Raw genomic sequence first — 25623 nt, 5'->3', positions numbered from 1 at the left:
TTTTCATTCTGTTATTTTAGAAGTTACGGGGGGGGGAGGCACACTTTTTTTCACTTTGGACGTGTCTCTCGCGCAAACTATTCAGTTTAGAAAAAAATGATATTAGAAACCTAAATATCATTTTTGAAGACCTATCCCTAGATACCCTACACGTATGGGTCTGATGAAAAAAGTTTTTACAGTACATATGGGGCTACTTTATAGCACTAGTGCGAGAAGTAGCATATTACGTTACTGTGTCGAACATTTAAAGGGCCATATGTACTGTAAAACGTTGTACGATACATGTGCGAATAGGTAATTCGCAACTCGTGTCGATTTAAAACACTCCCTTCGGTCGTGTTTTAATTTATCGCCACTCGTTTCGAATTTCCTATTTTTCGCACTTGTATCGTAATGTACTATTTTGAGTTTCAGTTACCCCCAAACATTTATTGTTTTTTTTTCTATTTTTGTGTAAAAATCTTAATGCGGTTCATAGAATAACATCTACTTACCAAGTTTTAACAGTATAGCTCTCATAGTTTCGGAAAAAAGTGGCTGTGACATAATCGGAAAGACAGACGGACATGACGAATCTATAAGGGTTCCGTTTTTTGCCATTTGGCTACGGAACCCTAAAAAGCCCACTTGCCGGTAACAGACTGTATATTTATATTAGTTATACAGATTGATCCCGTTTTTGTCAAAACCAAGTTCTGATGATGGGATCCATGAGGATACGAGGGAACTCGTCAAAGGCATATATGGTGATTTTTATATTTTATTTAACAAATCAAGCATTGACATTTAAGAAAGTGAAATTTGATGAAGTGGAACTGCTAATAATGATCATAGCGGAACTCTTCAACTAGGTACGCATAGTTCACGTTTTGGGATTTGCTTTCTTCGTTATGTTTGTTAAGCAAGTTAGGTTTTGAAGACTCATTTTTGTCAAGCTCGAGTTCTGATGATGGGATCCATGAGGAATCGAGGGAATTCCTCGAATGTTAAAGGCATACATATAATGATTTTTGTATTTTCATCAGGAAATCAAACATTTACATTAAAAACAGTGGCATTTGATGAAGTGGAACTGCTGATGATGACCAGAACGGAACTCTTCAACGACGCATAGTTTACATTGCAAGAATACGATTTCGACTTGAATTTGGACCTGGACCAGGACCCGAACTCAGACTAGAACCTGGACCCAAATTCTAACTCGGACCCGGACCCTCGCCTGGAGTCCTGGATTCGGACTCGGGCTAGGACCCGTAATCGCACTTTGGCCCGGACTCGGACCCGAATTGGACCGGGACATGGACCTGCGAAAAAAGACCTTACAACAATTATTAAAAGCAAGTTTATTTGCATTTAACATTATGTATTGGTAATGGATCGTGTGGTTTTTTTTTTATATATGAAAGACTAACAATAATGATGACCTGTAAAAATCGGAACTGCAATTTATATTGTTTTATTTAATGACTATTTAAAATATGACTAATAAAAATTATGTTGCAAAAAGTTATGGACTGAAAAAGTCGGAAAATAAAATTTATGGGAACCAATAGAAACCCGTTTTTTCTAAGTCTTTCTATTGGCTGTAAATAATTTATATGGCATTCCAACCATTCCAAGCCACTAGAGAAAATTCTCAAAATTGCTAATTATTTTTTAGCAACCGTATTGTGATTTAAAATACCGAATAAATGCGAATCGGACTGGCCCACCGAGGTTTCCGTACAAATTTAACTTATTTTTTTATTTTATTTTTACAGGAAACCGCAGCCGAATAACCCTAGACCCCTTAATACTCATATAGTGTTGTTTTCCTGTCGGTAAGTAAGGTTGCCAGGGTTCAACGAGGGTGCGGGGCTAATACGGGGTTAAGTTAGTTAGGGTCGGCAACGCGCATGTAACACCTCTGGAGTTGCAGTAACTACTAACCATCAGGCGCGCCGTATGCTTGTTTGCCACCGACGTAGTATAATTTTTTTTTAGATTTTTCTTTGTAAGTACTTGTAAGTCGATTATTACCTACTTGCCAAATTTCATAGTTCTACGTTAACGGGAAGTAGGTGCCCTATATATTTTGATTATCTTGAGAGTATCGAATTTAAATACTTACAGAGGTTAAAACATACGTTTTTGCGGCATAAAGACCAAGCTAACTCGGCAGCGATTTTGATAGTACAGACGGTGCAAGTATTATTTTAATTTCATAGAAGTCTAATGTTTAAAATAACACTTGCGCAGTCTGTGCTATCAAAATCGCTGCCGAAATAGCTTGGTCTGACTCTACTTGCTCCTGACGCTGCCCTTCCTTTGTCTGCCGCCCGAAAACCGGCAAACGGCGGCTCTGACGGGAACCTAGGGCATGAGCAGGACCATAAACATGAAATAGATCGCGGGCCAGGAGCATATATCGTCAGTCATCACCTCTCGGCTGATACTTTGTCAGATGATAGTTAGATCAAATTAAGACGAAAGTGGAGGACCCGCGCGAAATCGCCTATTCATACAAACGTAGCCCTCATTTTCCTCTCTGGATATTAATATTATTGAAAATATTTTGGACAATTGGTTGAATATAAAAGTATTAATAGACGTTCGAATATGGTGCGTCGAACCGACGGACCGGTGCGGTGCGCTCTACACGCCACACCACCGCACCCGTACAAACACCGTCCAGTGCTTTTCGTGCTACGGAACGGTGAGGTCGACATGCCTCCGACTTTATCCAAACAAACTAAAATCGCGTTAGTTGTGGCATCCGTCGTAGCTATTACACCTATCAAAAAGCAGAGGAAAAAAAGAAAACAATGGGCAAAATTCTATTTAAAAAACCGAGAGTCATACAGTCATGTGCGACTTGTGAGAGACCTTGATGATGACGATTTTCGTATATATCTCCGAATGAGTTCCGATTCATTTAGTGAATTGCTTGAACTTGTGAAACCATATATAACTAAAACCGATACAGTCATGAGAAAAGCTGTGACAGCTGAAGAGAGATTGCTAGCAACCTTAAAATATCTCGCGTCAGGGAGAGAATTCAGCGAACTCAAATTTGGTACAAGTATATCATCGCAACTGTTGTCTGAGATAATACCAGAGACCTGTCACGCAATATGTAAAGTGCTTAAAAACTATATGAAGGTACGTATTTATAAATAATAAGTCAAAATTCATACTATTTTTTATTTAAAATCAAAATATGTGGCATTATCCACGAGTAGGGACCTTGTTGTCGGTATTGAGTTATTAGTGTATTCATAATCTAGGTCCCTTTTCATAGATAATGCCACATATGTGTGTACACATTTACATAGGTAATTATTTTTTAAAAATCAAGAATTCTTGAAGTTGTTTTCCTGTGCCCCTAAAAACATCCATATTACCACTTCCTCTAGTGTCTGGCTCATTATGTTGTGTTTCCCCACTTGGGGTCAACTCAAGTAGAGTGTCAGCTGGTAATAAAACTTGACTCAAATGTGTGTCTGCTGAATGAAGAGTAATCGAATCTGCCGGTGTTTGTGGTAGAGAGGGTGTCGATTGTTGAGGGGACGGTGCCGGTGATGGTTGTGAATACTGAGGAGACGGGGATGGTTGTTGTATGTATTGAGGGGACGGTGATGGTTGTGAATATTGAGGAGACGGGGATGGTTGTTGTATATATTGAGGAGATGGTGAGGACGGTAATGAATGTTGCTGATATAAATGGTTTCTATATGGGTGAGTGTGGTATGAGGATTGTGTGCCAGTATGTAAGTTTTTATTTAAGTTTATTGAATGTTGAGGAGACTGTGATGGTTGCGATTGTTCAGATGATGTGTGTGAATATTTAGGTGACTGTGATGTTTGTGAATATTGAGGAGACGTTGAGGACGGGAATGCATGATGCGGATAAATATGGCTTCTATAAGGGTGGGTGTAGTAGGAGTATTGTGTGGCAGTATGTATGTTTTTTTTAAAGTTTATGGAAGTATCTAAAGTAAGCTCTCCTAATTTAGCGTAGAACAGTAGTTCTCCAATTATTTTTTCGGCTATGCATCTTTGAACTTTTGGTAATTCTTTCAACTGAAAGCTCACTGAGCGTCCAAAGGCATCGGCTGAGGTGTCCTGCGAGTTGCTGTCTTTGATTAATTCTGCCGCAGACTGAATCAGTTCTTCTTGTTTCTTGTACAGTTCATTTTGCCGCTTGGTTGAACTCTTTACCTTTTTTGTTACAGGTTCCTGAAACAGAAAGTGAATGGCTACAAATAGCAAAAGACTTTGAACAAAAATGGCAGTTCAATCATTGTTTAGGTGCAATGGACGGGAAACATATTCTTATCGAAAAGCCACCAAACTCCGGTTCAACGTATTACAATTACAAGGGAACTTTTAGCATAGTTTTGCTTGGCATTGTTAATGCCAATTACGAATTTATTTACGTAAATGCAGGTACCAATGGAAGTATTTCTGATGGTGGAGTATTTAATCACACATCATTTCATGATAAAATGTTGTCTGATCAACTGAATTTACCACGACCATCTGTGTTGCCGTCATCTGATATAGTTGCTCCATATTGTTTAGTTGCAGACAGTGCATTTGCCATGAATGAAAATCTTCTAAAGCCCTACCCACAGAAAAACTTGACACATGACAAAAGAATATACAACTATAGACTTTCCAGAGCTAGGAGAATTGTAGAAAACACATTCGGTATATTAGCTGAACGCTTTAGGGTATTCAAAAAACCCATCACAATGAATGTTAAAAAAGTACCAATAATAGTAATGGCTTCATGTTTACTACACAACTTTCTAAGAAAAAAGTCTACAAACTACGTCACAGGGAATTGTGTCGATCGGGAAGATACTACAAACAATACTTTCCGTCCAGGAGATTGGCGGAATAATAATATCTCAGTAAATCTCAATAGAACAGATAGACAGCGTACTGCAGAAGGTAATGCGGCGAGACAGATATTCACAGAATATTTTAACAATCAAGGCCGTGTTGATTTTCAAGAAAGAATGATTAATGTGCTAAATATTTAACTACCCACCTCGCTATCTGAATCTGGAGTTCCTTGTATATTATCGATTCCCTGGGATACCGGCATAGTCTTCTCATGAAGAAATGTCAAATATGGATAGTACCACAGGGACGGCGTGTACACGTCTCCCAACCCAGCTCCAGTTGATTTGCTGGATTCCACCTACAAATAGTTATACACTGTACTACCGTTCATAAAAATAAAGGAATTACAAATATGTAAGAAAGTGGATTAGTCCATTAAATTTAGAAAAACAATGTTAATTACAAATAAAATACTGATTTTAAAGAGTGATATTTACTTGTAATTTACCTACCTTCTTTCGTTCACGTCTATACGCAGCTCTAAGGTGTTCCAGTTTTTTTTTAACTTCCTCTGTAGTAGCCTGCGGGTAACCCGTTTTCCATTTATCTAAAATTATTTGTAACGCTTGACTGCGGGCATCTTTGTTGCAGTAAAGTTCGTGACTTGAATCCCACAAACACGGAAAACCTTTGTAAAGTTCTAACACTTCCACTATTAATTGTTTTTCAGCTATATTTACGGATTCAGACGACATTGTGACGTGTGTCTCGCTCGGTTGTAGATCCGCGACTAACGCTCGGAACGGTGCGGTGGCCCGTCTACACGAGCGAATTTGGTGCGGACCGCACCATATCCTTTGGGAGAATCATCGAACCACCGCACCGTCAATAATAATAATATTGTCCGGCGGACCGCTGTACACACCATCGAATATTGTTCCGAGCAGACCAAGTTCGCGGTACGGAGCGCACCATATTCGATCGTCTATTAATACTTTTAGTACAGCCTATGCCTCTACGTTTGTTTTTATTTTCGAAATTTTAATATTTATAAGAGTTAGGTAGGCTCATTTATTTGTATGAAATTAGGTTTACGCTCCTAATTATTACAAAAATCTAAATATAAAAAAAGTCAAACGTAGGACTCAATATCCAGAGAGGAAAATGTGGACTACGTTTGTATGGAGAAGTGGCCGTCCCCTTTCCTCTCAAGATGGACCTTAAAATGATAAATTATAATATTTTGGGCAGAAAAAAGTAGATTTTTAGAGTCGCGACTGTATATTTCTATAACAAGTAACGATCTTTGGCTAAAAAGAAGATATTGAAAATGTTTAAAAAGGGTTACTTAATCTGTTTATTTTCCCGCTTTTTTCCATCTACAACTGTCATAGACAATAGCGACATGTAGTGGTGAAACATAGAACTAATTAAAGCTCATCAAATATTACTTTTCTGCTATATAAAAACATATGACTTGCCTGGCTGCCGTAATATTATTACAAAGGATTAAAATAAAAGTAAAAAATGATTCATATCATATTTTCTAAAGTAAAACACAAAATATCGAATATTGTAATTGACAATATTTTCCACATGCTAGTCACAATTAGTTAATGGCGGACTGTCTCGGCCAATCACAGAACGCGTGTGGAAGCCCGCGCCATCTTCGTTTTCAAACTCGCCTGTGTCGTCGCCGGTCAGTCAGTCGCGCGTCGGACCTGAAGAGTTGTACAACTTAGCTATTTCTAGTAACTAACGCCAAAATCAGAACAATCATGAGCACCAAGGAAAATAACAGTGAAGTGGCCGTGGAAAAGGTGGGAGATGAGAAGGACGCGAAAAGTGACCTGAAAGCAACGAAAAGAGCGGCAGAGGTAAGTGCACATGTATTCGTAAGCGTATTCACATAATCCCGCGCCATTTTATTGAACGTTATTATAGGCTGTTCAAGAAAATTTCTTTATTATTCATGTCTTAATAATTTACCACGTGGTGAATAGTAATCAGCCCCTTTGGGCACAAGTGTGAAGGCATATCGAGCCGGCGTATTTTTGGATGTCATTTATGTTAGTTCTGCATTTTTGTATGAGGTAATCGATGAGTCAGTACCATGATGCTGAATGATGACCCTCGTTGGAGTATTCCGTAAAGGAGGACTTATGTCTACTCCGATAGCTTTGTTTACCAGTTTTCCTATACAGAGGTATGACCTTGGCGAAAAACATGGCGCGAGAAGGCACTGCGTTTGTCTGTCAGTCCAAAACAAAATAATGTCCTTACGATTATAATTATGCTTCGATTGATCTGTTTGTTATTGATTTTATTGCGTACCATCGTCTATTTTTAAGTTTTCTTAGGGCATATGCTCATGGCAGCGTGACGCTTGATCGGTAATATGGCCGGCGAACGTCAAGTGTCCGGTGTTTGGCTGTCAGTTACCTTGCCAATGTTTGGTTGGTACCTAACTAAACCTGATTTGGTACGTTTTCCTATTGCTACCAAAACTAGGTCCCACACTGTTCTAACACTTGCGCATTATTATTTCACTTTAATGGTTACATAGAAAGAACGTCAATGATCCGGCATTATTTGCATCATGTCATGTACTCGTTTTGTATTGATACGTTCTTTGTTTTACACCTAGTCATTAGACTGATAGGGGTAGATTGTTTACACCAAGCCCTAAACTAGAGGGCAACGTTAAAATCGATTGTATTTTGTGAATAACATCTTGAAATGAAAGGAAAACGACTTATGGGAATTTTATCTCGTCTCTTTTCTTATTCGTAACCTAAATAAGTACACACTAACGCGCGTAGCTATTATTATGAAATAAATTGGTTTGAATAGCGATAGGCTAACTTACACTTTTTATGTCTATTTTAATAATAAATTAGGTTATGTGTAAATGCGCTCGAATATTGTCGCTTAAGCGTTGATTATTCGTCGACGCTCGGCGGTTACGTATGCGCGGTGACCGCGTTCCGCAGGCTGCTACGGGAATATCGGCCGTAAGGCGCCGGCCCCGCGCTTTACGGCGCTCTCCCCCTACACAACTAATAACCCACGCTTCTTTATCGTAACGAATCTTTGTCACCTGCGTCTCTCATTATCTCTAAAGGACACTTTTTCCGACAATACACATTACATTGCGAGAACATTGAAATCATTTGGCTAATGGCCAGTTATTACTTGCTAAATGATTATTTCGATCTTGAATAGCTTCAAGGCGGTGTGTATGCATAGCATATGTAAATAAATAATAAGAATGTTTGTTTTTTCCCGCCAATAAATATCGATTATTCTGTTATAGGAAAAGGCAACGGAAGCAAAAAAGGCGCGAAAGGAGGAAAATGGCGGCGGCGGCGACGAGGAGCCTCACAGTGATGAGGAAGACCTAGAGGGAGAGGGTGAGGGTGATGACGATGACGATGAGGACGTGGAGGGGGAAGAGGGCGAGGAAGACGAGGAAGTTGAAGGAGAGGGAGAGGACGACGATCTCGAAGGTAAACAAGGCTGATAAAAACATCGCGACTAACCACATAATTGAAATTACATGAATTAATTTAGTGATCTAGATGCTTTCCTCATTTCGGTATTTTTTTTAATGTAGATATAGTACTTTATTGTGTATATCAGTTTAAATTCAGTTTTAATAGCTGTTGTTTTTGTTACAGATGAAGAAGTAGAGGAGGAGCTATTAGGTGAGGAAGAGGAAGAAGACGCGTAATACGCCTTTGTGCCTCTTTAAGGACAATGTCACAGTGAAGTGTTAGTGGTCGTGACGCCCCGGACTAGCGCGGCCTCGCCTCGCCTCAACTGGCCATAAACAGCCCCAACACACAAACAGACAGACTAACAGTTGGGAACACGCGGGGCCGACATCGCTCCCACCTAACACGGGTGCAGTTTTATTTAATGACAAATGTAATTAAGAAATCAAATCCAATGCAGATTTTCAATTTTTTACAATGTTTAAGTTTGATACCGAAGCCGTATCTTTAATTTTGGCTCAGTGCAGTGAGCTATACCTAATTAAGACTTAATGGAATGCTGTTAAAATGTACAAATGTGTTTTTCGGAAAGTAAAGAATAAGTGAAATCCAAATTGTATTCTAGGTTTACCCACAAGCCTTTTGAATGGTAAAATTGTGATATTTTTCTATGCAATAGGGACTTATTCAATGTAATAATATATACTTTCTACATTGCATTACCTGTAGTAGCTTGTAAGCTAATTCACTAAGCTCAATCTTCATTTTTTTCTTGTTGATGAGTTTGTGTACATATTTAGAATATAGTAAGTAAAGCCTGTGATTTATAAAATCAGTCTGTAACATGGCATCGTTTGTCAATTCAGCACCTTCATCTGAAACCGAAGATACATACTTAATCTCGTTTCGTATGACTCCCTATCTCCTTCCAACTCCGAATTTCTTCGGGACCGATCGAAAATGAATTTTTACCATGCAAATGAATTGAAAACTACATAATTAAAGTGAAAGTAAATTAAATGGACGTCCTGTAGGAGTTCAGAGTTCCAGAGGAAGTAAATATCGCAACGCTGGCTGCCGACTGAGATAAGGTTTTTCGTAATCCCCGGGCTATTATTTCCAGTGAAAAAAATCACAATTTTACCATTATATTGCATACTTCGCGCGACCGCGCGTTTCATCTGTACGTAGAGATAGAGCGTGCCGGTCTCCGCGAAGATAAACATGACTAAAACCCGGCCTGTAATTTTTGTCCATAATTTAATTAGGATAGAACCTTCAGTTCGGTATTCCAGTGTTTCAAGGTGTAGATTACGAGATTCCTAGGTTTACGTGATTTAGTGTGTAGGATGGTACGTTTTTTATGGAAGGGCATAGGGGAGCCGGCGTGACGTGTGCCGGGGGCGGGGCGGGGCAGGGTGGCGCGTCGGCGCCCCGCGCCCGCGGCCCGCGTGGCCTCGTTCGATTTGCCGCGCGCTCGGCGTGGGTCCCCCCCGGCCCGCGCCCGCGGACCGGCGTCTATCGCGCCCCCGTACCACGACATGGCAACGCGCTCCTCCGTGCGGAAAATCACCCGGCGCGCGCGATACATCGCCGCTCGGCTTGAGAACTGGCTCTGATAACGATGCATTCGGCGTCCAATCGTTTGCTGCCATGGCAGCCGGCGAGCGACCGACGCCCGGGCGGCGATAGTAACATGCGAGTGATGTTGATACTACTCGTTGAATCAGTTTTCACTCCGGTAATTCACCTTTGCAGTCTTTCGTGGGGCACGGGTGTGATGCACCAATAATAATGTTAATTAATGAAACTATTTTTACATAACGTCCGGCTTCAGTGGGAGACTGGAAGATGTATTCGGAAGCATTTAGAGAATTGTTCCGTTGGCGATCGAAATACCAAAGGGAGCAAATGTATTTTCATTAGCAGCAATTGAGTATAAAATGAAATAAATAAATTTATCTTATGAGTAAATCGTATCGTCCCGCCTTTTCATTTTGTGGTAATATCGCATATTGTGTACGATATGCGGCTAAATGTGAATACCTTAGTACGATTTTATTTATTTGTGATGTTGAACACTATTGATTTTCTACGATGGACGAAATGTAAATACAACCGATTTTAAGTAAAATGTTATTTTGTTTTTAAGCTTATTTATTTGTCCCAGAGGAAAGGCTTGGAAAACCCACAAGCCTCACTTCATTGCTATAAAAATACATAAGACTTCGCACTTGCGTGACGCGCAATAGTGTTTTATATTGCTGGTCGCACATAAAGCAGTGTCCATACCGTACAAATATTCGAAGAGCGAACAGCTATTTTGAATTTTGTGCCAGATATACATATAAAATAAACACGAGAAGTCTCGAAGGATTTTATTAAGAAGTCATACGTACGTTATCAATGTAACCTTCACTCTATCAGGTAAGGTTTTATGGTTTGTTAAAGCCTATGATCATGGTATGGCGTTCAAAGGGAATTTAAAATTGGGAATCTGATCCTGAAAAGGTCCATGAAGTTATAGTGTCACCAACGCTAAGCCACAAATTGCAACAGCAAGTGGCGTGTGGGACACTCAAATGTACTTACTGACTTTGTATCAAGTCAATGGGGGCGAAAAGGTTAATTAACAACCCTAATTATAAAAACAAAAGAAATATGGTTAATGTAGCTAAATACGAGAACTAAATTTGCTAGATCGCGGTTTAACTCGGTCCTACCTATATAATAAAATCGACAGATAATTAGAAATTCACTCAAAACCATACCACACCACGAATGTAAATTACATCTCTAAGTGGCTTAAAACTAAAACCTATGAGGAAACAGAGAAGCTGCTAAGATCCGAGTACTAGAATACACACACACATAAACGCCCGTCTCAGTCAATATTCACACCGTAAATTCAATCAAACAAATAAGAATTAACAGGAAAAGTGAATCAGAGTGTTAATGCATGTCTTAGAAATAAGTTAAAAACTTCTTAACTAGTAAATTTGTACAATTACCTATACTTGTAGTTATACTATAATATATATATATATATATATATTTACTACTTATAAATCTAGGGTTAAGCGGTGCCTCCCAACTCGAGCATTGTTTTGCTTACCGGGCGACTCCATCCCCTGCATCACAAAAATGTATATTATTATGAACATAGATTTATAACTAGCCTAGATGCCTAGTCTGTACATCCCTAGTGAAGCCATTTCGAGTACGACATTATGTCGCCCTCGTGTCATCGTATCCGAACGGCCCTCGCAGTACTCAAGGTCGAGTTGGTTTGTGTACACCTCCCGGTTATAAATTAAAAAATACAAGAATGATGGTTGTTTGTGCGGTAAATTGGTGTCACAACACATCAGTGAATAAAAACAAACCGCCTGATATAACATTTCACGCGTAAGTATCCAGTATAATGTGATATTTTTACGTAATTGTAAATACAAAAATCCAAATTTTCGTCAGCCGCCATTACTTATAAATGTTGCCAGGTGATATGAATCTTTTTTCCTCCAAATGAGGCATGACGATTACATTGATAAAATTAATATGCTTACTTTAAGTTCCTTGTGTGACTATAGAAAATATTCTTTTTTAGTTTTTCATTCTTTTATTTCAAATTATGTTTTCTTTTATAAAATTACAGTATAAATTCATATTTTTATTTTGTGTGATATTCGTTTTAGATTTCCGACTGATCCGCTTCTGTCTGCGAGATGGACGGAAAAAATTAGATTAAATAGGAACGATGCAATATGGAAACCGACTAAACATAGTCGAATATGCTCTCGCCATTTTGATGAGCAAGTAAAGTAAATTTTATTTGTGGAACACAGGTGTTACAGTTAAGGTCTGTAAAAACGAAACGCAACGGTCACTGTCGCACTTATATGGAAGACTGATAGAGAGACACAAAGCGTTTCGTTGTTCGAAGCAATAGCGATTGCCACCTTGGCTAGGCCTGCAGGTACAATTACTAGTACTGACGATAAATAGTTATTTGTTTTACAAGTGGAAAAGTTGTTGTTTAACCGCTCGTGCTAATATTGCTACTCGAGCTAAATAAAGATCCAAAATGTCGAAAAATGGAATCTTGAGCGTTGCGAGGGTTTCAAGTTACGAGAGTTAAACAAATTTTGCCCCAAGTGAAACACAAAACTTTTCACCACACCAACCCGAAGAAAATATTAGTCAAATAAAATCAAATCCAAATGATCGTCATTAAATATTTATCATTTAAAATCATTATTCCAAAGTCAATTCTACCAGCTATTATCTGTGCACATTTGTAAAATAAAAGTTTTTTTTATTTAAACATTATTTCACAAAGTACAGAAATGCAAAGTCCTTAAAAGAAACCTTGAAAGCTTTTGTGACAAATTTAATATCTACATACACACTCCCAAATGATTGATAGCCAAGTATAAGGATGTGGTTAAAATCCATCTACTATAAGGGGAATAAATGGACTCTGGCAACCCATTTTTGTATATATGTGTGTGTCGCTGAGCGTAAGACCCGAGCGTCGCACGCACACATCGATCGAGTTTCGGCTTCACTTTTGGCAGATTAGCCTTATGAGGACTAACTGTCTATGGTGATAGGTCAGTGATTATGAAATAAAGAATTTGTATATTTTTTTAGTTAGGTTAGGTAAGAGACCTAAGGAAGATTAAATGTATCGATGTAGTAGTTTTAGATAATGGTAGATAAATGTGGTGCATACAGCTTTACCTGTGTAGGAGCGGTCACGTGTCGTGAATGTCATAGCAGCGTCATCTAGCAACAAATATGGACATTAGTAGTGAGCGCTGACTGGAACAGATAGCGCTACTGGTTCTCGGCGTTCTTGTTCTGTGGCCTAACGGTACGCGGTTATCGCGATAAAGACCAAATTATTCTAAAGGTGTATTTACATTCGCGTGCGAGTGGCGAGCCAAGCCGCGGGACAGTGTACATTAGTTAGAGGAGCTCACGAGCTGTGGCCATGAAAGGTTTATATTAAAGTGGAGAGCGCAATGACTTCTTGCCATACCAAATTGAACCTTATCACCGAGCCAGAAAGGTGTTCGTACCAGACTAGAGAAAACGGTCCACTTGAAATAGCAAAACCAGAGCCCAAAGAGCATATAATCACTAGAGCCCTGTGTCTCACTCGCACATGTTGCCAATGTTAAAAAGATACCATTGTGTAGTAATTATATCAATTTACTACTGAAATTAATGACCCTTATGCTATTTTAGCCTCTTAAGGCCCAGCCATAGAAATGAAAAATCCAAAATTTGCCACTGGAATTTAAACCTATAGTGCACGGAATATAGTTGATTTTATTTTGTTTGGAAATTGCACGAAATAAAACAAATGCAACTCTGTCCTAATTGAATATGATTTAAATTTAATCGAACTGAATAAGTCCTATAGGTAGGACCTTGGGCCTTACGAGGTTAGTGCTACGAGGGTTGATTGAAAAATTCGCGGCCTGGCCAATTAAAAAAAAACTTTTTACTTTTTTCTGCCGCCATTTTAAACTGTCATTATTCAATTGTTTTCCCGCGAAATTTCAATTGGCGTCTATATTTAAAAGCAATTTTACGGCATATTTAAAGTTACGTGTCGGTAGATATCGTGAAAATGGAGAAATTAGAGCAGCGTGCTGTGATTAAATACCTGCATAAAAAAGGATTGACACAGAAGCAAATTTATGATGATATGCAAAGTACATTAGGGCAATCCTGTCCATCATATACGATGGTGAAAAAATGGGCAGCTGAATTCAAGCGTGGACGAGATAGTATCGCAGATGACCCTCGTCCCGGGAGGCCAACAACGGCAGGGCCGGATTTAGGGGAGGGCAACCGGGGCTACTGCCCCGGGCCTCCACAAAAGAGGGGCCCCACAATAGAGAATTTGGTAAATTTACCATTTTATTTGGAAAAATTTTGGGGCCAGGGGGCCTCCACTCCTTTATTGCCCGAGGCCTCCAGACCTCTAAATCCGGCATTGAACAACGGTGACTAACACGGACAATGTGGCAATTATATGCGAAATGATAATGAAAGACCGGCGATTAAAGGTGCGGGAAATAGCTGACATCGTAGGCATCTCTTATGATATACGAGGGCGGGATGATAAGTAACTGGCCTTAGCTATTTAAAAAGTTTGAATTTAAAAATAAACTAGCGTAATTTAAGCTTCGTGTCTCTGGCTATCTGTGTTCGAAATTTAAATTTGATGGCTTAAATATTTTATCGATTTTCTGTTATTTGAAAATATATTGTGACGATTGTTTTCAAAATGGATAAAATTGAACAAAGAGCGGTGATAAAGTTTCTTTACATGAAGGGTATGAAGGGGATAGGTATTTATGAAGAGTTAAAGAATGTTTTAGGTGAATGTGCTCTTTCTCACGCCACAGTAAAAAACTGGGTGGCTGAATTTAAACGAGGCCGTACAAGTGTCCAAGATGAAGCCCGCTCTGGACGTCCAAAAAGTGCCACAACTCCGGAAATGGTCTCCAAAGTGCACGATATGGTTTTGGCAGATCGACGATTGAAGTTATCAGAAATAGCTGACACTACAGGGATATCAAAGGAACGGGTACATCATATTCTAAGTGAAGAATTAAATATGAAAAAGTTATCCGCCCGTTGGGTGCCGCGATTGCTTACGCACGATCAAAAAAGAATCCGCGTGCAAAATTCGGAAGAATGTTTGGATCGTTTTCAGAAAAATAAAGCTGATTTTTTGCGTCGATTTGTAACAACAGATGAAACATGGGTTCACCACTACACGCCAGAATCAAAAATTCAATCAAAACAGTGGACTGAATCTGGATGTTCGGGTCCCAAAAAAGCTATGGCTGTAAAGTCGGCTGGAAAAGTTATGGCTTCCGTCTTTTGGGATGCTAGTGGAATTTTGATGATAGACTACCTTCCCAAAGGTAAAACTATTAATGGGGAATACTATGCTAATCTTTTAGATAAGCTTCATCAATGCATTCATCAAAAACGACCAGGCTTAGCAAAAAAAAAAACATCTTCCATCAAGACAACGCTAGGGTTCACACATGTGTTAAAGCCATGGCAAAAATCGGCGAATTAAAGTATGATTTGCTGCCCCATCCACCTTATTCGCCTGATCTGGCACCATCCGACTTCCACCTGTTCCCGAAGCTTAAAACTTTTTTGGGTGGACAGAAATTTGCCACTAATGATGCCGTCATAGCCGCTGTGGAGGAGTATTTTGCAGGCCTCGAAAAGAATCATTTTATGGAGGGCATCGCAGCTTTAGAGCGAAGATGGAATAAGTGCATAGAGCTAGGTGGAGACTATGTCGAAAAATAAAATTAGTTTTAACACCGAAATTCAAGTATTTTCTACTTAGGCCAGTTACTTATCATCCCACCCTCGTATTATAGTCAACGAATTAGGTTTTTCCAAGGTGTCGGCGAGATGGGTCCCGAGGCTTCTTTCAGTGGAACAAAAAATCGCTCGCCGTACTAATTCACGTGAATGTCTAGACCTGTATGAAGCCGATACTCAAGACTTTTTGGACAGATTTGTAACTATGGACGAGACGTGGGTCCACCACTATACACCAGAGACCAAACAGCAATCGAAGCAGTGGGTTCCTCCTGGATCTCCGCCTCCCAAATGCCACAGCAATTTTGTCGGCCAATAAAGTCATGGCATCTGTTTTATGGGATGCAAAGGGAATAATAATGGTTGACTATCTCCAGAGAGGTAAAACTATAAATTCCGACTATTATTGCGAGTTATTACGCAGATTACGCGAGGCTCTGAAGATAAAAAAAGACCTGGAATGTTGACAAATAAAGTTATCTTCCACCAGAACAATGCATGTGTTCACACGTCACTAAAATCGATGGCGGAGATTTCCAAATATGGGTTTGAATTATTGCCCCACCCACCCTATTCACCCGATTTAGCACCATCGGACTTTCATCTGTTCCCCAATTTAAAAAAACATATGGGTGGTATGAAATTTTCTAGCAACGCCGAGGTCCAAGCTGAGGTGGATGCCTATTTTGAAGGTCTCGAGGAAAGCTTCTTCAAAAGTGGTGTAATGGCTCTGGAATCCAGATGGAACAAGTGCATTCAACTCGACGGGGAATATGTAGAAAAATAAAAATAAATTAAAAAATATCTTTTTTTTAACTATTCAGGCCGCGAATTTTTCAATACACCCTCGTATATTCAAATTACGTTTCTGATACATTTTAAGTAATTTATTAATAATTACGATTTTATATTATTAACTAACTAGTAGCTCTGTGAGCTGTAGACCTCTACTGTTGAGAACAATTAGTAAAAACTAAATTGACAAAAATACATAATTATCGAATAGGGTGGTCCAACTTTACTTTGTATGTAGCAAAAAAAAAAGAAATAGATTTTATCTTCACAAGACTCCCTTTATTATATTATGGAATAATTTGAACTCATTTGCAAATAATTTAGTGGTCGCTGTACTCGCTATGATTTTGTGATTTGAAATATCCTCATACAATTTAAAAAATGCAAAGTAACCAAAATTTAAAAAAAATCAACCGCCATATTTTTAACATACTTATGACTAACAAATAAAACGTATAAGAAGTCCTTAAAGACATTTCCAAAGCAGAATTATTCATGGGTCAATTTATTTTCATACAATTTTTATGACAGAATCGTTTTATTTATGAGTTGTGATGGAAAAACACCGTTTGAATAAAGAAAATTTGTATCTCCTTTTCATTGACTTAGAAAAGGCTTTCGATAGAGTTCCCCGAAGGCTAGTGTGGCAAGCGATGAGAGCCCATAACATTCCAGAGTACTACATATCTATAGTCCAAGATATGTATAAAAATACCAAAACGCAGGTCAAAAGCCCTGCCGGCCTTAGTGATCCATTCTGCGTAGAAGTAGGGGTCCATCAAGGATCAGCATTGAGCTCTCTACTGTTTAACGTGTGCATGGACTACATTACCAGGGACATACAAAAGGCCACACTAGAATGTATGCTTTACGCGGATGATATCGTCCTGTTATCAAAAAATGCAACAGACCTTCAGGAAACATTCTGTCAATGGATAACACGCATAGAAAGCCACGGGCTACGTATAAGCCGGAGTAAAACTGAATATTTGGAATGTAAGTTTGGAGGGACTGAAGAAACTGGGTGCAATATTTACATAGACAATCAAGCACTACCTAAAGTAAATAGTTTCAAATATCTAGGGTCGGTGCTTACTTCTGATGCAAAAGTCGATAAAGACGTAGATCACCGTATCAACACCGGATGGCTTAAATGGAGATCATTATCGAGTGTCCTTTGCGATAACAAAATGCCCATCAGAGTAAAAGGCAAAGTGTACAAAACGGCTGTTCGACCAGCCATGACATATGGAGCAGAGTGCTGGACTTTCAAGAAAGTACACGAACAAAAATTCCACACAAGCGAGATGAAAATGCTCAGATGGGCGGGAGGGGTGACTCGACTGGATAAGGTCAAAAATGAATTTATCAAGGGATCGTTTAAGGTTGCACCCATTGTTGAAAAGGTAAAGGAAAGTCGATTGCGCTGGTACGGCCATGTCCTTAGACGTGATGATGACCATTCTGTTAAAAAGGCCCTAAATATACCCAACCAATCTCGAGGAAGGGGAAGATCACCCGACACCTGGTGGTCAGATATGCAAAAAGAGATCCGGAAAGAGAACCTGAGTACGCAGACAAGCCAGAACAGAGCACTCTGGCGCAGACATACAAGGAGACCCGACCCCAGCTAAACTGGGAAGAGGGACAGGCAAAGAAGATAATTGTTTTATTTATAGCGACGCCTAAATAATGTTTAATGCTCTAAATTTTGCTAGGGATACTTGTTACGTATATTGGAATAAAAAAACCCGCATAGAAAAGGAATTTTCATTACTTTATATTTATGGACCACCTATTATCGAATATTAATATCATTCAGTTATCATGCATTTCGCTCGTACTCTACGGAGTCCGTACATGTATTAGCGCAAGCGAGACGCATGATAACTAGGTAAATAAAATGGTTCATATATAATTAGTGGATTCTGATGTCAGTGTACGTTCGAAATTGGCCTGTAAGCTGTAACCGAGATGCTTCATCGTACGCGTCGGTTTGTTTGGTTTGCCAGACTTTTCAGTATTTTTTCCTCCTCGAAGTCCTTGAATCGCAATAGAAGGAGTTTAACAGTCTTCATTTTAGCGAGGCGATCCAAATTAAAAGGCTCTAGGATACTTATATTTAGACATTGAACCTGAGAAACCGCAACGTATAAACAACCTACAGCAAGATACCCCAGGTCGACCACTGCTCTAAGCAATGTAAAGGTAACGTTTTGATTCCCGACCGCAGCTGCACTACTGCCGCAGTTTTTGTAACGCGACATTACTGTTAACTGCATTACTTCCGATGACTGAATAATGTAAGTTCTTTAGGACGCTAAGTTCTTGTGACAGTGCCGTTATCAAATCTGACCATAACAACCTAAAGGCGAGGAACGGGTAGAGAGCATGATTAGAAAGATACATCAAACAGTGCCAACGGACCTATTTTCAGTAAATGACCTCAAAATAGCATCATTGAGCCGTCTCAACATGCAACAAAAATAACGAAACAAAAACATACAAAAACTCTGAGCACAGCAAAGTAGCAAACTGTTCAACTGATTTGGGTTTATACAAATATGCGGCCCCTGCCTGGTAATCTACCTGCTGGTAAATAACACCAAAGAGAATTTGAAATAGAGGTGTATTGTCAAAGAAAACTTTGTAGCCACGTAAATTTACTGCCTTATCTTTCGACACGTGATTAAAACTTTTAAAACGCCATTTGACTTTGATCCTTATTATTTCACTAATATGTGTTCAATTTGTTAAATGTCAAAAACCGGCGCCATCTTACCGGGCACAACCTAAAGGTTATGGCGCCATCGCTTGAAACGCTATACCTTTGCTTTGGCCTTTGATCTATTAGATGGCGCCACTTTCTCATCGCCAACTGTTAGTAATCTATATACACCAAAATTATCTACAATAATGCCACGTGCCGTACCGTTACTTTCTGCCACGACAGCCATCTTGAAACATTGCAGCTCCGGCAGGAGCTGGGGAAAAATGCTCTAAAAACTGTTTCCCTATTTTAGCTATGATATTCATTTTGGTAATTAAAGCAATATAACAAACATTTACGTTAAAACTTCTGTTTCTAAAATAATATCAATATTCCGATCTACAACTAATCTATAGAAAACCCAAAGTTGATAAATTTATCAAAGTGCAAAATTTGCTCCGAAAAATTCTGAACATGGTCCCCCTACACATCGCACCCGTTTTCGCCTGCGCAACTGTCCGTCTCCTTGAACTGTAACGGCTGAAAAAAAAGTCCAGACAAAAAAACTGATACGAACGCGCTTAGCTTGATCAATCAACAATACGAAATTTAAATGCAAAAAATAATACAAAAAGTTACAATTCCGGGGATACATCCAGGGACCACTCTCTCCCTGTTACAAACCTTAGTCAATCAAAAATAGGAAATTAAAGTGCAAAAAAAAAAACAAAAAAAAATTCATTGTTTGGGGGGTTGGAAGCCAACACATCGAACGTGGTTCGCGGTAGGCCCTCTAATCTCATATTTAAATCATTCAGTGACGCTATTATAGTCTCTAATCTCAGTCCATTCTCAATATTTTCATGGAGTTAAGTTAAAGGAATTTGCAGTTTTCAGCTAAAGTAATTAGTGTTACTTAGGTATTTAATAAAGATCACACGAATGCCTTTTTGCCAAAAAAATAAAGAAAACCAAGTTCAAAAAGGGTAAATAACCTCCTCTTTTTGAAATCGGTAAAAAATTGGGGAAAAAGTACATGGTCTGGTATTTTCTTGACTTAGTCTGTTTATCCACAGTGAAGGCAAACCAGAGGCAAACAAGCTAGCTAGAGCACGAAGTTTTAGGCCCCTCCCTTAATTTTACTTTTTAGTTTTTGGCGTAGGTATTTAAGCCAAACAATACCGTCATGCGCGGACAGATGCGCAGATGGCCCACCGGGCTACAAGTCCCCTTTTCGGGAAGACGCATCTGCCGGTGCCGACGCCAGTGAGAGGAAGTTAGCTGCATAACGAACGTTGAATCGATGTCAAACTTCGCTCCGGTTTACTAAATCTTGAATAGCTCTTAACTATTTTGCTTTCGTACAGTTACACGCTTTATAAGCAGTGTGTATTTTTGATATAACCGCAAACTTAAACTAGACAGGTTTAGTGCTTGCTATGTAACGATTCTGAAAGAGTTTTTTTTTTTAATTTAGTCTTAACTACCAGAGCATAATTAATGTTTATCATTTTACTTGGGATGTAATTCAAGATCAAGATATGACTTGGCAATTTTTTTACCAACACACCAAATTTATGTAAAAAAACATAAGCCAATATAAAAAAAACGTGTACGTAAAAATTAGCCAAGTCAAATCATGAACTTGAATTTAAAAAATATATATATATTTATTTTCGTTAAATATACAGGTGTTTATAAAGTAGAGCATAGTGCTACCCGGTAAGCAAAATTTGCCTGTATTGGGCAACACCGCTCTTCCTTAATTTACAGATTGTCACACGAAAATTTTAGTAAGAATTACATCCCAAGTAAAATAAATGCATTGTAAAATTGATTGATTTTACACAGAACTTGGCACCCATAATATACTTTTGTCGGCGAAGTCAACAACAACGCATATCTCATACTTCATATTGAACTTGGCTCTCATTTCACATTTATGTTTTTGATGGGATTTCATTAATTTTTGTGCAGAAATGATTATTATCCATTATTAATACATTGTTATTTGGAAAATTACTCATTATTCACCAATACTTTCATACTTAACTTTGTTATTAGCTCACCAAACGAAGACCAATTAACATTCACCCCACAATTATAATTAATATCCTGTGAATTGATTGTAATATTGTTTTAAATATTGATCCTAGACAAAAGTGGTCATAATGTTTTTTTGTAGAAAATGTTATGTTAATTACAATACAATACAATACAATTGTTATATTTTATATTTAGTCGTATTTTATAAATTATTTACAAACAACTAGAAAAAGGGAACCTTAGAATTGATTATAATTAACTTTCCCTCTTTAATATCTTCTAAAATATTGATCAATACTAAAAGTGAACCTATCTTTTTTGTAATAAAAATTGTGTAGATTATTTACGTTTAACATTTTTTTTTGCTATTGGCAACCGGTTACAAGTTATTTACAAAAATATAGAAAAATATACCATAAAATTTATTTCAATTAACGTTCCCGCTTTAATATCTTTTTAAATGTTGACCCTAGCGAAAAAGTGTACAGAATCTTTCTTGTAGGCAATTTTATATAGATTATTTGCGTGAAATAACATTTTTTTGCTATGGGCCACCGTTTTTTACGAGTTATTTAAGAAAAAACTATAAAAAATCTTAATTTAATGTAATTATTTTTAATATATGATTTTTTCCGTCGTATTACCAATACATTTTCAGTTTTCAGATTTTTCCCTTTATACATACAATTGTCTTCCTTGATACCAAATATCAAGTTTGTAGGTTATCTGAAAGTGGGTTAGGGTTTTAACCGACGAAAAAAACGGAGGAGGTTCTCAAGTCGACGCGTATATATATATTTATGTATGACCATGCATAAGTACATAAATACAAACATTATAAATGGTTCATCTAGACTTAAGTAAAATTATATTGTACACCTGACAGGCAAATTATAGCGATACTACCAAAATATTTATTATAACCTGTACACCTATAATTATGCAATAAATGATATCTTATCTTATTTTAACATAACTTTTTACAGAGTAGTTAGATTTTGATAATTATTTTTTATTGGAAAGGGTATCAAGTTTGTTTGAGGCTAGCACCGACTCCAAAAATAACAGATTGTAAATATATAAATACGCAGATTTGTGTCATTGATTTCAGAAGTATGTATCTCGCCAAATCTTGGGATTAGTTGTCAAGCGGACCCCAGGCTCCCATGAGCCGTGGCAAAATGCCGGGACAACGCGAGGAAGAAGAAGAAGATTTCAGAAGTATGTATATAGTTCATATTTTCTAGATGTAATTAAATTGATATAAGCCTAGCGATTGTATTAGGTATATACAAATAGATTATAATTGTAATTGTAGAGTAGGTATTCACTTGCGTTAAGTATTAAAAACAAAATTATTATTTTTTTCTTTTCAGTGCGCTATTGTTTTTTTTTTGTTGGTCAATTCGTTTTGTGTTAGCGCCGGTTTTTTCATTGCCTTTTAGTTTTTTTCGGCACTAATTTTTTGTGTTAAAAAGTTTTTTAGATCTATTTATAAGTCAGTCAAGCACAAAAATGACGGTTTTTAAACGTTAATTTATGAATAACTGTTTGAGCTATACGTTTACGAAATTTTGGTTTCTCGACAAGCTAAGGGGCTTGAATAAATTTGCCACATGACATGTGCAGGTTAAATAGATTTCAAGTTGTGAAGGGGTCAGAAGTAGCTCGAAATGGTTCGTGTAATATTACACTCGGTTGCTGCGTCGCCAGTTCCTAAATATGAAAAAATAAATTCGTCTATTTTTTATAAAACCTATGTAAGTGTGTTCATTAACTAGTAGCCTAAACTAATTACCCTATGGTTATGGGGTCGTATTAAAAAATACACGCAGTATATAGGTACAGTCGCCATCAGATATATCGGAGTTGGCCGAAGTGCTCTAAAATATCTGAACACGCACTCTAGTCCCTTTGCTACCCCTAGCGAGGCGTATTCGGATATTTGTGAGCACGGTGAGCACCTATGGCCGCTCCGATATATCTGATGGCGACTTTACCTACATTTGTTTGTCATCTCCCGGCTCTATCATTTCTTCTATATAATTATTGTACTTCTATGAAATGACATCATTATTTTTTTATTTTTTGTAAAAGTAATTAATAGCGTTGTTCTAACATGGACATTATTTTTAAATCCACCAAACAATTGAAAAGTCTGATATATCAATGACATATCGAATATCGGACGTCCGGATAGTATAGTACCTAATTACGTTTAGTAGCAAATATATAGACTCATACCAAACACGAATCAATATGTAAACAGGCCCTAAGGTTTCTTTGAGAAAGTTTGTTCATTTAAGCTCAGGAATGCCCTTGAGATTAACGGCCTTATTATTTGTTCTTTAGACTTCAGTTACATTTAAACTACTTCCTGGTGTATGGTATAGATTTAGCCGTAAGAAAGGATATGCGGTTATAGTCAGCCAAGCGTAAAAAATACGGTACCTACCACGGGTAACTAGTTAACTAGTTTCGGCTCATCTTAAACATTTTTTAACACCATGTAGGTGATTATCATAAAAGAGGGTGTAAGTATTGCTATATTGTAAAAAGAAGGCACCTGGTACAAGTCTCGTAGACTTTTCATTTTGACGCCTTTACTGTTCAGGCTTGCAATGTTGTGTACTGACACATTTATTTGGCATTGCTTTGTTCATTTTCAAAGGATTCTACACCACTGCCGTGCCGTAAATTAATAGTTTAAAAAACACTAGAAAAACACACTTTTAAAAATGCACGTAAAAACCAAAAATCAATATATAATGGACCTTGAAACCTGATCGTGTTCAAAGTCCATTACGTGACATTTCTCACAAGTGCAAACACGACTATGATACGATATTCCATCATGGAATGCCAGTGCCTATCCTCCGGCTTCATCATCAGACCTTGAAACCTAATCGTGGTCAAAGTTCATTACAAGACTTTTCTAGCAAATCCAAACACAGCTATGATACGATGTTTCATCACGAAGTTCCAGTTCATTCATATCTTCCAGCTCCATCATCAGATCAGTTCGACAGTACCATATTATTGTATTGTCATCAGAACTACATACAGCTGCCAATTTTCATAACGCTACGATCCTTGGAAGATGGTTAAATTAGTTACCTTAGATTATATTACATAGTTACATACAGGTCGACCTAATAAAAGCGTGTTAAAATCGAGACAGACTATAATAAAATTATAGTAAGCACCCCTATGCTGATGTGCACCAGTGGATGGCATAGACAAATCCGGTTAAATAAGTATTTATTATCAGTTTTTAGGGTTCCGTAGTCAACTAGGAACCCTTATAGTTTCGCCATGTCTGTCTGTCTGTCTGTCTGTCCGAGGCTTTGCTCCGTGGTCGTTAGTGCTAGAAAGCTGAAATTTGGCATGGATATATAAATCAATAAAGCCGACAAAGTCGTATAATAAAATCTAAAAATTTAATTTTTTTAGGGTACCTCCCATACACGTAAAGTGGGGGTGATTTTTTTTTTTGCTTCAACCCTAGAGTGTGGGGTATCGTTGGAAAGGTCTTTCAAAACTAATAGGGGTTTTCAAGAAACATTTTTTGATAAAGTGAATATATTCGGAGATAATCGCTCCGAAAGAAAAAAAAATGTGTCCCCCCCTCTAACTTTTGAACCATAGGTCCAAAAAATATGAAAAAAATCGTGGAAGTAGAGCTTAAGAAAGACATTAAATGAAAACTATAGCGGACATGATCAGTTTAGCTGTTTTTGAGGTATCGCAAAAAGTTTTCCCTTCATAGTAAAAAGACTTACTTTAATTAGGTACTGATTATGCAAATTTGCCTATTTGTTTAACTCGGGTGAAAGGTACCGTTTCATCCCTTGGTTAACAATTTACTATACTTTAAGCTCCAGTTTAGTTTATTGTGACGGAAGAGTAACTACGGAACCCTACACTGAGCGTGGCCCGACATGCTCTTGGCCGGTTTTATTAAACAATGGCAACATTTTATCACAAACGAGCTGCTTAAGTTTGATTTTTCATTGATTTTTGTTAGTTTTTAGACCTTTAGTAGAAAAATGGAGGACATCACTGGAATCAGCTCGTTTACGTATCAGTAGACCAAAGACCTAATACCTACCTTCACTGTAACTTTAGCGGCGTTAACAGCATAGACACCATTAAAATTCAGCACACCCCACTAAACAAGGTAGACAGCATCAAATACCTTGGCTAGGGATTGCAAACCGGATTGATTTTCAATCCGGCCGGATCCGGCCGGACCGGATCCGGTTTGGTATAGGGATATTAAAGTTAATTAAATTACTTATTTTTCTAATTTTTTGCGTAATACGTATTCCTAAATCTATAATTTGAAGTTAATCAATAACTTCTTAA

The 25623-nt window shown here is 37.9% G+C and overlaps 3 protein-coding genes and 2 long non-coding RNA genes across 6 annotated transcripts in view; 3 read left to right on the top strand and 2 right to left on the bottom strand.

Moving 5' to 3' along the window:
- LOC133534558 (uncharacterized) overlaps positions 1–1289 on the top strand; it is a 74259-nt gene extending 72970 nt beyond the window's left edge. Inside the window, exon 2 of the long non-coding RNA XR_009802056.1 lies at positions 174–1289. This is a non-coding gene — a long non-coding RNA (uncharacterized LOC133534558). The remainder of the gene's footprint in view (positions 1–173) is intronic.
- Positions 1290–2571: 1282 nt separating this feature from the next.
- LOC133534551 (uncharacterized) lies at positions 2572–5326 on the top strand. The gene is made up of 2 exons (XM_061873716.1): positions 2572–3144; positions 4218–5326. The coding sequence occupies exons 1-2, from the start codon at positions 2602–2604 to the stop codon at positions 5031–5033; spliced, it is 1359 nt and encodes a 452-aa protein (XP_061729700.1). The 5' UTR covers positions 2572–2601; the 3' UTR covers positions 5034–5326.
- Positions 3173–5833, bottom strand: LOC133534553 (bromodomain-containing protein 4-like). The gene is made up of 3 exons (XM_061873717.1): positions 5349–5833; positions 5042–5194; positions 3173–4221 (listed from the first exon to the last, which is right to left on the bottom strand). Exons 1-3 carry the CDS (start codon positions 5589–5591, stop codon positions 3322–3324), a joined length of 1296 nt encoding a protein of 431 aa, XP_061729701.1. The 5' UTR covers positions 5592–5833; the 3' UTR covers positions 3173–3321.
- A 567-nt stretch (positions 5834–6400) lies between these two features.
- LOC133534556 (uncharacterized) lies at positions 6401–15967 on the bottom strand. 2 transcript variants are annotated; one of them, XR_009802054.1, is made up of 2 exons: positions 13077–15967; positions 6401–6557 (listed from the first exon to the last, which is right to left on the bottom strand). It is a non-coding gene; the product is annotated as an uncharacterized LOC133534556 (long non-coding RNA). The 2 variants fall into 2 exon arrangements; XR_009802053.1 differs by lacking the exon at positions 13077–15967 and adding an exon at positions 7120–8146.
- LOC133534555 (acidic leucine-rich nuclear phosphoprotein 32 family member B-like) lies at positions 6473–10479 on the top strand. The gene is made up of 3 exons (XM_061873719.1): positions 6473–6713; positions 8153–8345; positions 8517–10479. The coding sequence occupies exons 1-3, from the start codon at positions 6615–6617 to the stop codon at positions 8567–8569; spliced, it is 345 nt and encodes a 114-aa protein (XP_061729703.1). The 5' UTR covers positions 6473–6614; the 3' UTR covers positions 8570–10479.
- Positions 15968–25623: the final 9656 nt, after the last annotated feature.

This window comes from Cydia pomonella, chromosome 2, assembly GCF_033807575.1.
Source record: "Cydia pomonella isolate Wapato2018A chromosome 2, ilCydPomo1, whole genome shotgun sequence".
NCBI classification, from domain to species: Eukaryota; Metazoa; Arthropoda; class Insecta; order Lepidoptera; family Tortricidae; genus Cydia; species Cydia pomonella.
This window is presented reverse-complemented; position numbering and strand designations above follow the sequence as displayed.